General features: G+C 37.4%; 1 protein-coding gene across 2 annotated transcripts; it reads right to left on the bottom strand.

The window, feature by feature from the left end:
• Positions 1–2,289: 2,289 nt before the first annotated feature.
• LOC136260646 (nose resistant to fluoxetine protein 6-like) lies at positions 2,290–9,376 on the bottom strand. 2 transcript variants are annotated; one of them, XM_066054479.1, is made up of 3 exons: positions 9,273–9,319; positions 6,481–6,601; positions 2,290–5,096 (listed from the first exon to the last, which is right to left on the bottom strand). In XM_066054479.1, the coding sequence occupies exon 3, from the start codon at positions 5,092–5,094 to the stop codon at positions 3,013–3,015; it is 2,082 nt and encodes a 693-aa protein (XP_065910551.1). In that variant the 5' UTR covers positions 5,095–5,096; positions 6,481–6,601; positions 9,273–9,319; the 3' UTR covers positions 2,290–3,012. The 2 variants fall into 2 exon arrangements, with proteins under 2 accessions (XP_065910551.1, XP_065910543.1); XM_066054471.1 differs by lacking the exon at positions 6,481–6,601 and having other exon boundaries at positions 9,273–9,376.
• Positions 9,377–14,515: the final 5,139 nt, after the last annotated feature.

Below are 14,515 nucleotides of genomic sequence, written 5' to 3'. Positions count from 1 at the left end.
GTGGATTGCCTCGTAAAAAAAATCTCATTAAAATGCTAGCTATATAACCAGGCCAATGCGGCATCCTTCATCCACGCCTATTATTTTTCACCCTTGTTAGAATATAGCTTATGCACGAAGTTCTGGGACGGCTTCTAGCATATTAAATCCATTTTTAGACAGCCTTTTTACACTGTTAGCTTGCCTGTTAGCACTACCGTACGACCACAACCACGAACCATCACCACTACTGGTGCCGCGACTGGTGCCTGGAACTCGGCCTGGAATCATCTCAGCCAGCCGGCTATGCATGGCCCCAGCATCTTTGCTTCCCAACTAGACTCTATAAATGATAATATAACTTTTACCATCCAGTTTACTGATGACGAAGCCTCTGGACCTATTCTAGCTCCATGAGAGTCAACCATGGTGAAATCACGGAAATCATGAAATCAAAATTGAAATCACGAAATCACAACTGAAATCATGAAATCACAACTGAAATCATTGATTTCAGAGAAATCACTGTGATTTCGAAATCTCGTACGCCCTTCGAGAAAGTGGCGGACCCCCCGTTCAGCACTGAATAATTGTTTTTGTGATGTGGGGATGGTACCACAAAACAGCGAAACTTATAATATCTTGTTTAATGGAGAAGTACTAGGTACAGGCTGTATATGTGACCGGATTTCATACAACAAGGCTTCCACACTCACAAAATCAAACTTACGATTTTACCAGAAATGGATTGCTGGTCTAATACACTATCATATTTCACACTGTACTTCCTTCAGCACTGGCAAGTCTGGTTTCTTTAGCAGCTTTCTTCCGACCCTGTCAAAGCCACGAGTGGGAGATTGGCGCCATTGAATGGCCATGGCTTTGTGATAATGGTGTGTAGTGAGCTGGGACTTCACAGAGAGCTCGCCAATAGTGTTTCCAGTCAATTTGGAGTAATTTGAGGGCCATGGAGAGCTCAAACTTGGCCTCTGAATTCCAATCGTCTTCATACTTCATTTTACTGATACCCCTATATTAAGACCACCGTCCACCCCCACCCTCCCACCCTATTACTTCCCCCACCCTCCCACCCTATTACTACCACCTGTGATATTATTACCCGCTCGAAAAAAGCTGCCCAAAACAGGGCAAATTTTGGGTATCAGAAATGTATACACCCACTCAGTGATAGCTAGTGAACAGACGAACAATTGGTGCAAATTTTGTTTGCACAGCTGTAGGCACTGGGAAGTTATTACACAATGATTCCTTGAAATCGCCATATCTCCTAACAAAGCTTTGTGCGTAGAAGCCTTGTTTTGTCAAATTCAGTCACATATGTAGAATATGAATAAAAGATTGGGACACTTTGGTATTCACCTTTTTCTTTAATCAATCATGGGTTGAACGCATTGACTACAGCACACATGAAATGTCAGGTCAGTTTATGCACTAAAAAATGTTTGCCTTGACAAAGTACATAATGATCTGGATTATGTAAGTGTCCTCCAATGTCCACAATAAGAGATTTCACACTGATTTTAACCTCTCCTCCCTTCCAAGCAGCACACACTAGAACCCAAACCACAACATTACAAAGGTACACTTTGCTGAGCTGCTTCTGGATTTGTCTAGCCATTGACAAACAATCGGAATTCAGTGTGAATAATAGGAATACAGCTAGGCACCAGCCTATAATGCTGGCACAATTTTGAGCATAATTACAGTATATAGATGCACTGAAGCAGCATCAAGCATAACGCTAAGCATAATAGGTAGAATAAAGTTGATATTGCTTGTGAAAATGCCTGTCATGGATTAAAAAATTGATGACTCCAGTATAGTTCGTAACAATGTAGAACTACCAAATGTATAATTTTCTATTTATTATTACTCTTAACAGTTGCCGACAGATATATATATATATAAATATTTAACCAGAAAGTGAGGATTTTTTAATACGAATAAAAGGAATTAATATTGAGCACAATAGGTTAAATTTTTGTGCAATACAGCATAAACACAACAGGCTGGTGCTTATCCACAGGAAGAAATTATTAAAGGCCATAGTTTCCAAATGTTTTACTAAACAATTTCCTGAAATAATTTTTCCTTACAGTGGCTAATGTACTAACACCAATATAGCACAGCTCAGGATCTTGTTATAAGCTACTAAGGCACATTCCTTTTGTGACCAGACCATCGATAATTTTCCATTTACTCCTTTAGAGCAATTACTCAAGTTTATCATTAAACAAATTCAAGGTAGTGGATGCCATGAATGCTATTTTTCATCTGCGTATGTGATGACATGGTTAACACTTTGATGTGCATAGTTACTGATTAACTGTTAACCTCATGATGCCATAACAATTATACGGTTGATGACATAATGATCTGTTACATCTTGTTATTGCATACTTAAGCTTTGTAGTGGTAACACTTTAAGTTGCCAGTCATTATATAGCCATTTGTAACATATCTATTATATTTCAGGGAATTAACTTGGTTATTCTGTATCAACTAACTGATCCTCAACTTGAGGTTACTATTATGGAGTACACATTGTGTATGTTTAGTTAAGCACACTCCTAGGTGAAGAATCAATCTGAATTATGTTTTCACTTTGTTAGGAGTGTATTCCCATACACACAAGTACATTATATGTACATACAGTACAAAATTACTGCATGTAGAACATATAGTACCTACATGTACTGGGGTGTATGTATAACCCATAATGATTGAAATGGAAGTACCCACATGGAAAAATTATAATTATATAATGAATTACATTTACTAAGAAAACAGATGTGAGATAGCTATAGTTGTGTAGAAGAACATATGAATATAATTTTTACAGATGTATGGATTCTATGGATAAGTAAACATTGAGAATAACTAAAGACGTCATGTTGACCAAGTTTAACATACAGTATATAATGACTATAAACAAGCCGCCTGAACAAATATTATGATTAACAGCTGCAGTACTACTCTAATTAAAATGTTTCTGTTTTCTAGTGTCTGCAGTCATATGTGGCGAGGGTTTATTCCAGCTAGGTTAAAGCAAAGTGATACCACTTTAGTCTTAGGTATTTCAACAACCAGATATAGCAGTATAGAAAAGCCATAGGAAACTGCCATAATAAATACCCACAACATGTTAAACACAGTGTCTGTGAATATCAAACTTGACTGGAGTGTTCCGGCAACATATACAATGATGATAACATGGAACAAGTACACTCCATAAGATAACCTGATTAGTGGATCCCATCCAGGCCAAGAGAGAACACTGTTCACTACTCCTCCATAGCCAGTGTTACAGAAAAAGATAATAATGGAGATGCCAATACTCCAAGCCAATCCTGAAAACATTAGGAATATTGCATTCTCCCATTCCGTGAAATGTTGGGTGCCACGCATGTCCTCAAGTGTTCCAAACATAGTAACCTTCAACAAGTACATTGCCACAAACCACAATGCCATACATATAAGATGCCTTACGGACTTTCTAACTGGTAGATCATCAATGCTGTATTTCTTGTAGAGAATGTAACCCAAAATAATGCCAGTTAAATAAGGAGGAAGTCTGAAGTGAACCTGATCGTGCAACCATTGAAACTGAACTTCATAATGCGGTCTCATATAAATGGATGCCCAGTAGCCATTTTTGATAGATACAACTCCAATGGCAATTGTACTTCCAGCCATGCACAAAGTAATAATAACCAGTCCTGCAAGCGGTGCATAATATAAACTTAATATGAATATCGGGGATATAATAAACAGCTGCATGTTAGCACCCAGAAACCATGTAGGAACTAGGCACATATCGTCAACAGGAAGTAAGTTGCTAATGAAAAGTAAATTATACCACCAGTTGGATTGACAACTAACAAAATTGGGTGAATGCCATAATGGACCTTGTGAAAAATGTACTAGCAGTTTGAAATGCACAAATGTAGCTAGATAAAGCAATGGTGCCAGTCGAAAATATCGGTGAAGGTAAAAGTATATTACTCTAAATCTTTTGTGTTTCTGGATGTCCTTAAATGTCAGATAGGATGACAGTGTGGCACTCACAACAAAGAAAGTATCAACAGCAAATGTCGTGTTCATAAAAAACTGATTGAACACTCTAGAAGGGAAAATATTAGTATCCAAATACTGTGGTGTATTTTGACTCAATTGTACATGAAAATATGCAAAGACAATGTAGACATGAGATCCAATAATACAATAGTTGGAAAACAATTTTAAGGAGTTCACTGCTTTAATTGAGGAGGGAGACTGCTTTGTAGAGAGAAGGTCAGGAACTGTCTTATACAAAGAAAAAGCCAGAATAAAACTTAAACTTATGCTAATTTCTTTGTCATCATCTTTCTTATTAATATTTCCTGAATCATATGAGAATAGCAACCGCCATATAATATCCAAACAAGTTCCCAGTATTACAAGCCCAACTAGGGCTCCACAAAACACCACAAGTGTTACTGCTCCCATATCAAACTCCACATCAGTTTGCGGACAGAATGTAGGGGAATCACCAGTATTGGTTAACTGTATAGTAACAGTTTGTGTACTATTACTAAATGGATTAACAGTCATGCTAGTAACACTGATAATATTCATCCTTGACAACACTAATGCAAATTCATTTGGAGAACATGTTGAAGGATAACACACTCCAACCTGAATGTTACTGGACACACTAGTATTTATTGGTACAGGACAGTCTGAAGAATAGCACACTTCATCTTGATACTCTGATGGGTTATAAAATGTAGTGATATTCATTTGCATTGTATATATACAATAGTTTGTTTCACCCACTGGTGTGTTCTTCAAATCCATACACTCATCATAGTAACCAAGAAAGGTAGTGTGACCATATACTATACCATCACTTGGTTTACCCCAGGAGTCCCAATACTGAGCCATTAACTGGGGATGGATTGATTGTAGTGTTGACAGCCTCTGAATTGTTGCTTGACAGTTACTGCTCACATCAATAGTAGATGGAAATTTCTGTTGTAAAGCATCGACTGAAATGTAATTCATTAATATGAAAAATAGGATCAGTAGATGTATCCGTGTTGTCAGCATCATCACTGCACACAAACACAGTACATGTATATGCTTAAAGTTAATGTTGTCAGTACAATATGCATTACTAATATGCAACTCTCTGCTGCTGGACCTATTACTGCTTGTACAATATCAAAGAGTCTACAACCATATTAGCACACTTTTAAGAGATAACGTTATTTTTTAGTTTAGTAAAGTAGTATCCATGAAACATAAGATTGTCTTATGGCCTGTCCTAAGGGGTCTACAAGGGTCTAGATTAGTCTTTTCATATACTTTACAAACGTTGACATAAAATGCAAACGTGTGATTCCATTACATTGAAATTTGGTACAGATAAAGAGCACAAGGTGAATTCATGAACTAGTATAAGTATGCAATGAATCTAACAAATATCCACAGTGCTATGAATATTTATTCATGTAAAAAGAGATCAAACTTTTGTCATGGCACAAAGTAAACAGGTTATAGGAATAACATTTTCAGATTTTGTTTCATAAGTATTAAGGGGTGTAGGGGGCCTAGAGTATTTGTTTCGCACACCTTGTAAAATGTTATAAAAATTAATGTGATTCAATAATTACCTTGAAATGTGGTACAGATAAAGAGCATGTAAAGGTGAATTTACATGCCAAGTTTGCAATCTGATAAGTGTCTATGGTGCTATGAATGTTTATTCGCTTTGAAAGATCAAAATTCTGTCATGGCTACAGGGTAAACAGCACATGGGTATTACTTGAAATTTGTTGTGTGCATAGCCTAGCCATCATACAATAGCATTGCCTTTTGCTGAAAAATAAAGAAGAAACAGTTACAAAGCTACAAGACAAATCCCAAACAATTGTAAATCACTGAGACAAGATACTCTAATAGAACAGTCACCACAGGGTAAAAATGAAAAACTTACCAGATTTGAACTAGGGACCTCCATACTGAACAATCAAGTACTTAATTGCTGAGCCACTGCTATGGACTGTATCACTGCTGTTCACTTCTGAAAATTCCAGCTACTTAATAGTATAAGTTTATAATTTTGTAGATCTTCCTAGATTGTTCTAGAACACTCTATGTGCATTTTATTAGAATTCCTCAAAAATGTACATTTTTACAGAGAGTATTATGATTATAACTTTACAACTGATCACCATTGGTTGCTGGCCACTCGTAGTACTCATGCACATGCATTGGATTGAACAATAGATCTTTCTGTGGACCATGCATGGCTCTGTCTACATTATGATTGAACAAGCTACGACATTGCAACTGACAGCTGTTGCTAACACACTGACATGCTGGTAAACCAAGCTAGCTGTATGCTTTTTCATTCATTACTAAACTATTAGTTTTGTGCTTCAGTATTCCATGGAGATGTATTGAGCAACACCTGCTCTGGGTACTGTGACGAACCTGAATGATGATTTCTGGCCTCTGTAGCTAAGGTCCTGGCTGGATCAAAGTGGTGATACAAGGGTGGATGGTTTTGCACAGATCGCCAGACAACCTCTGTGTTAAGTTTGCTACATTACAGCTAGTAAAGAGCCACCATAACTCTATAATTTATCTATAATAATTACTATATACATGTATGATTCAATTGTTGTCCCCATCCATTTTGAAGCTTAGGTGCACGCATGGTACCCATTCTGATGAGTTAGCTACGTATATGGCTTGAAATATTTATCTCAAAACTATTCAAGTACAATTTTATCTGTAAAATCCATCTGGTTTCTATGGAGCCCAACCTTCAGAAATTCGGCCAATATTTGCTAATTTAATACCTTGTTTCCTGTCACCCACCCGCATCCAGTTTTGTCACCCGTATTGGTACTTATTATAGTAATTGGCATTTAAATAATTAGAAATATTTGTAATTTGTATGCCTCCAGCATTTGTCTATAAAGCTAGCATATCTTAGCACACAAGTATGATTGTTTATTGGAGTTTTACAAGCATTTTGCAAGTTGCTTGACCCTACAGACTATGGTCCATTTCTCTCACTGAGGCAGCCAGCTGGCTATCTGATGCTTGTTTTTGCAGTGTTTTTGACGATTTTCAAAAAAAAAAAAATTTTTTTTTGTGATAACCACCCACCTGGCACTAGTTGAATGTTCTTTTGGGGATAGGAAACAATGAATTAATAAATGTTGGCCTTACTGCTGACTCTGATACATAAACCAGACATCTTTCCAGTAGTCAAATAAACTTGGTAGGTAACGTGATCGCACATGATGCCCCCATATAGCTATAAATTTATACAACCAGATTTTACAAAACCAATTTTAATCGTAAGAGTACCATGCATGCACCACAGCAATTAATCCTCAAACTAAACAAGGCTACTTCTAAAAGCAACCTGTTCTGGGTGTTGTCACAACAAGCTTGAATGATAATTTCTGTATTTGGTAAGGACCTGAAAGTAGTGATACTGTGGTGGGTGGCTTTGTACAGTTGGCCAGGTGATTTTTGTGTACATCAGTTTTGCTGAACCAGTAAAAAGCCAGCACACCCATCTTCAATAGTTGTTCCTCAGAAACCTATAGGTAGTTATTGTAGATAGTGTCCGTCCTCCACCCAGCTGGGGTGATACAAAAGGCAGCTGGGAATGCTCTAGCACATACTGAACAAGTGCTCAACTTGTAATAAATAATTTTTTTACTGAGTAGGCATATTTTAACAATATAAACAATAAACAACAATCAATTGCAATGTGATGGAAGCACCTGACCCTCAGATATTGCAAGGTCAAGTGCTCTGACAGTCACTGGGCTGCCACGATGAGACCTGGCTCCACGCAAGCAGGTTACCGAGCTGACCTCAGTAAAGAAAAACTGGTGGAGCATCTAATCCAGGACACCACACTACTATAGCTCTGGTCTCTCTTAGCAGCAAGCAGAGGGGCAATTGGAAACAGTGGAAATGGAAACCGGAAACGGAAAGTGGAAATGGAAAACGGAAATGGTCAAATCGTCATATAAATATACCCTAGGGTAACACATTTGTTTAGTGGCCACCTCTTAACAACCACCTTCTTATAAAAACCACCTCTGTACAAAGACCACATTGTAATTTAATCTCAAAGATGGCTAAGGACCACTTCATGGTCGCCTTTGATAAAGACCACCTCTTTTTTACATGTTAATATTTGGTAAGCTTCAAACATGTATTTCATGACTCAAATCAATGTCATCTCTTTGTCCACACTTCACTCAAGTCATATACCATCATCGCTTAGTTTGTACCAGCATAGATATGGTACCATACAAAAAATATAAGTGAAAATATGTAGCTAGTACACTACAACCTACTGTATCAACAAAAAATGAGGTCTCATAGGAGATGATGACCTTAAGAGCCTGGTCTTTTTAGCTGTATAGATAAAGCGGTCATGACATACGTAGGATATTTGGAACCTACTATAGCTATTATTACAATGTGAAGAGATGGTCTTTGTAAAGAGGTGATCTTTGACCATGAAGTGGTCTTAGCCATCTTTGAGGTCTAATTACAATGTGATCTTTGTAAGAAGGTGGTCTTTAAGAGGTGGCCACTAAACAAGGGTTTTACTCGAGGGTGCATTTATATGACCATTTCTGTTTTCCATTTCCATTGTTTCCAAATACCCCAGGCAGAGATAACAATAGCAAATTGATGCCTAACGACTGTGGTATTGCAACTAACTACATATTTGGTGCATGTGATCATGAAAACATGTCCCTGTGTAGTTACTGTTATTTTTCAGCCCTTCTAGGTATTTGTCCCATTTCACTTTAGGATATTTAGCTCAAAGATTTTCGCTTAGGCTCCTAGGCTATGGGTAAACACCTCGAACAGGCTCAGCCTTCCGTGTACACCCTCCAGTGCCTAACTGGTAAAGTAGATAATAACAATAATAACATTAACGACTGTGGTATTGCATATTTGGTGCATGTGATCATGAAAACACGTCGTTGTGTATCATCGCGTTGGCGTTACATTCCAACTCAGCTACAGTGACTGTGGCTATATTATACTGAGCTAATGCTTAAGTATTAAAGATGGGCCAGCTCTACTTAGTTTATGGCCGAGTTTATGGCACTAAAGATCATATCATCATAGATATTAATTCCGGTTGGCCATTCCGTATACGTGCCGACGGGGCAAGCTGATAAAGTATCGAAACGAAATAGCTAAATGAGAAGTTTATATATAAACTGACTTACTAATCTAATTCTAGGTATTCCAGCACGCTACCAGTCTCACTCCGGCATCCCACAATGAGTGATATCCGCAATTACGTTTCTTGACGTAGCGTGCATTATCTGTGATGTCACAAAACAAAAATGGCCGCTGTAGTGTGGGGACTTTGTACATGGAAGTATTGGGCGAGATGGTGTTTCCCTATGATAGCGTTTATAAATTCGAATAAGGGCGGAGGTGAGGCTTATAGTATATAAGGCAATACAAATAAGCTTGTGTGCGATTTTAAAATTTTCGGTCTGCTTTCCTTGTTGGAGCTCGTTTTGCACTGTCACGGTACGTGTACTACTTCTTACCTTCATTATCTCGTAGTTCCATGAAAATATACAGACAACATTGATTTATTTGATTTATAATTTAAACTCAAAACCAGTCGGCCCCAGCCGTTCTTCCCTGGTTCAGTACACACACAAAAAAAAAAACACTACAAACACACATACATTATGGTATATAGTACATGACACATGATACAACCACAAGAATACAACACAACATACAGAAAATAATTACAAAATCAATTCATTTCGAATACTGTGTGCCAAAGTCTCTAATGCCCCCACACTAACACGGCCATTTTGTCAATTATGACATCAAATTTTGTAATCGTAACGTCATTGCGGGTATCACTCATTAAGAATCTGATTTAATTAAAGAATTCAGTCTAATTATTACAGCTAAGTAGTAAACATAAGATAAAAAGAATTAAAGGATCGATTGTGGGTTCTTGTTGGTTGTCATTAGTAATGAAGTATTAATTGTGGGATGAGCTGTATCAGTGATGTTCATCCATGGTTCATCTAAGGATATATCAAGAAGGGCACTTGTTCTTACCAAAGTTAATAGTATGTGAGCTTTTTTTGACTTTAGAAAACAGTTTCGGTTGGCTTCTCAAGTCATAGGTCAGTGTACAAATAAAGCAAGCAGGAAGACACCGGTAACAGGAAGAGCCAACTGAATTAAAACTTGACAAATTTTGTGCAGTGTGTGAGGAGCAAATATTTTGGCACACCATAAGGAGGCTATATTCTGCAAACATCATTGAAGTGTATGCATGGAGTTATTAACAGCCGGTGCAGTGGACTAATGCCAGATGTATTCAATAGTGAGCTGATTTTTTTTTTGTTGCATATAAACTCAAGGATGAGTCTGACTGCTAGCCTTGAATCAGGCTAAATGCCAAAACTCCGATCAACCAGATCTCAATTATAAACCTTCTATGCATGTGAAACCTTGCCCATAACCACCAGGAAAACGTGATTTGGACCAAGATGTGTGTGTGTGATTTTAATGTATCTAGTCAAACCTGAAATGGAACGCTCACATTAATTACATATCACCTAAGAATCCTTAAGTGTAATATTTCACATGCTTCACTTCAAACAAAACAGGTTAAATTGGTTCGTCTATTTTCAAGTGATTCCCACTCCAACTGGTCCATGAAATTACAGTGGTATTTGTTACAATGTGGGCTGCTTTGTATTGGATCTACTCTAGAGTTGAGATTTCAAGGTAGACTGCCAATGTACTGACACTGTTGTAGCATATTTAAGTGGAGGATAAATGAATACAGTAATGCTAGATTATTTACGTGTATATACAAATTTTTCATAATGAAATTGATATCCCATTTTGATTTGTACATACCTCCACTTTGCAACATATACCACCCTTTAAATCTCCAACCACTGTCGTCAATTAACCAATTGCAAGATCTCACCAGTCTTTGTTTTTTCCATCTACAATTTTGCTTTGGAACAATTATCTAAAGGCTAGGCTATAATTCATATTAAGTGTTTAAATCTGTAATTCACCTTATTGTAGTTGTACTAATTTTATTGATTTATCTGTATTTTTCTTCCTTTACCCTTGAAATTGTACAGTATAGGTACACAAAAATAAGTTTTCTCTCCCATGTTATTGATTTCTATTGACTAAGAAAAATTTAACTATTTGTATACAGGCTCAAAATTAGAAAATATAAAGAAAGTGAATTAACATTATACAGTCAATTTGCTTTTGGATATTTAATGTCTCCAACTGTTACTGACAGTAACAAAAATTTGATGAATCCATGCATCTCATCGCTGGTTGTCTGAAAGTGGAAAGTGATACCTCACTCAATCAACCATATATTCTGTTTACTAGACTGAATCAAGTCCTATAGCCTTTTCCTGTCACCAGTAACTTTCTAGTTAATTTCTCTGTGGATACTGTGCTCTGAAACTGAAGAAATTGAGTGGTCTTCTAAACTATTTATCTTGTCAAGATCAGCAGAAAAACTGACATCCACTGAATCGACTATTGTATTGTAGTAACAAAACTTGCCTTGGTCATGCAATAAATGAATTGAAGAGACATGCTTGATATATCAGGTAGTAGAACAATCACTGAATGAGACAGCTATTAATATTTTATTATTATCCTATTCCATTTTCCTGGAGGTTCCACTGATAAAATGCAATTTTAGCAATGATAGCGGCTAGCCAAAATGCAAGTTTTGATTCAGAAAGCATTCCGTTCTGTAGAATAGATCCCATCCTGGATTCAACTCACTACTCAGGCTGAGATATCTGGCATTAGTCCACTACACTGTTAATGAATCATTGATGTTCACACAATGTAGCCTCCTTGAGGTATCTGCTCCTCACACACTGCACAAAATTCTGCTAAGTAGACTGAGCTTGTCACCATACTTGTTTCCTTTGTAGTGTAGCTAGCTAGCTACATACTGATTTATGCCAGATTGTACATTCTAAAGTCAAAGTAAGCAAAAACAACTCACATACTAGTAAAAACAAGTCATGCATTAAGTTCCCTACTTGATACATCCGAAGATGAACACACTGAGTCGGGTATTCCCACAATTAGTACTTCGTTACTAATGACAACCAACAAGAACCCACAATCGATCCTTAAATTGGTTTTATCTTTCTTGGGGTACGTTTGATTACCTGCTGTAGGTGCCACCGATAACTTGTACAGCAATGGTAAGCTGCAAGCTTCAATTTGAGAAAGCATTCCTTTCCGTAGTTTAGTCCATCATTCCGTTCCGTTCCGTAGAATAGACCACACTTCTGTGTGTGTGTTTGTCGTGGTTTTCTTTACACAATATCTTTAGTAATTCTTACTGGATATACTATTAATTATGCCAGCTGTCTACAACACAGTTATTACACTTTCATACACAGCAGGTGAAAGCAAACTATAGCTAATGAATTGAAGGTCACTACTAAATCAATGTCACTAGCTACTTATGTCTGCCACAATACCGGGCTCACTATTTTTGTGTAGTGGCATTCACTACTACTTTTGTAGTGACCATCATTACCATCTAGTGACATCATTCAGTACTATGTATGTACATAGCTGAGTAGTGAGGATCACTACAAAAGTAGTGAACATCACCACACAAAAAAAGTGAGTATTGTGGCAGAAATTAGTAGTGAATTCATGCAGTACTAATTTTTTTTACAGTGTAGCTAAGAGTGAGATTTTTAGCAGTCTATATATACAATCAACATTTCTCACAGGCTAGCTAGACTCTAGATGTTAGATAGACTATTTAGACATGAGAATCAGTCTGGTAAGTGATTTGCATGATTGTTATAGTTTGCTATTACTTAGACTAAGTCTTACAGACATGCCAACTCTTACGCATTAGGCGTGAGTCTCACTCCTTGGCTAGTGATCTCACGCTCTCACACCTAACCCTCTGTTTCTCACTCTTTCAGCTTAGTTATCATGTATTTATCACGTCTGATCTGCTTCATAATTAGCCCTGTGTTAAAATTGGACAGCCCTGTGCTTATTTAAATGTAACATGAGCATGCAGCGACCTTTTTCTTTTTTTTTGGTCTTCACTACCAAAAATTCTGGAGCTGCACTTGAGTCTAGTACACATTGCTGGTAGTGTTTGAAGTCTCACTCCTAAAATTGTTGAGAGGTTGGCATCTCTGTTACTAATGGCTTCCTCCTGTGCAGAAAGAAGATAGCTTCAACTGATTTCCAACACAATTTAATGTTTTTTGTGAGTCTAGTAATAATATATGATTGCATTTCACTGCATCATATTAAATTATGTGTTTAGCTACAAGCTAACTTCTGTTTGTTCTAATAAAAGTGTACAAATCCACTAGTGATTGTATGCAGCTTCTATTGTTATTGAGAGCTTTTCATCATCAGTACAGTACAATGTAGTTTATGTAGCAAACAAACTAGTACAATGTAGGTGTACCTGAATGTGATGGTCAGCATTAGCAGCTACACATAGCTACAGTATACTTTGAATTTATCAGCATAATTATAGTGTTGTTCATATATCTCACAGTACTGTATTGTCTTTTATTAGGACATACATCGTGACCACTTATATCACAAGGTAAATTCTTGGTCCAATACTAGCGGATTATCTGATAGGTTCGTCTTAGATATTGACTTTTGATCAATGTTATTTTTTATCAATAATGCAGGATTAATTATTGAGGAATTTGGTTAAGGGAATTCTTTCATCTCAAAATATATGAGTAGTTACACACATATGCACTTACATTTCTTCTTGACTGCCTGTCCAAGATTCTTCTTCAATCTGGTCCCCACCCTCCATATACCCACCTAGCCAAGGGATGCTGGGTAACCAAATTACAAGAGATTTATTTAGGCCAGATGAATGAATGGACTCCCAAGGAGGGTGGATGGGCCACTGACAATAGCAGAGACCTGAGCCTCTCCTTAGTCCATCTTAGATGCAATGTATGCAATGTGTACATGGTGTTAACTCTGTCGTTGGCTTACAAGGCCAACTCAAGGGCACTCTGACCCTGCCTGGTGTCTGCCACAGAGTCAGGGCCAGGACTGCTACCATTAGCCACACCACCAGAGTGGCATGTTACCAGACCCTCCATGAGGAGGTTGGTAACATGGGCACCACACACACACACACACACACACACACACACACACACACACACACACACACACACACACACACACACACACAGAGCACAAAACATAATAGTATAGCAAACATAAAAGGCACAACACTGCTATGTATGCACACTACTAAATCAGGTTGATTGAAAATATCAAGCTTTATACACATGTACACATGATGCGACAATGGCAGATAAATATCAAGTCTCAGAGGTGTCCAGAAACTTTATGGAGTCTAGGGCAGAATATATAAAAACATGGCACTACAACATGGGGG

Source organism: Dysidea avara, chromosome 1 (genome assembly GCF_963678975.1).
Source record: "Dysidea avara chromosome 1, odDysAvar1.4, whole genome shotgun sequence".
NCBI classification, from domain to species: domain Eukaryota; kingdom Metazoa; phylum Porifera; class Demospongiae; order Dictyoceratida; family Dysideidae; genus Dysidea; species Dysidea avara.
This window is presented reverse-complemented; position numbering and strand designations above follow the sequence as displayed.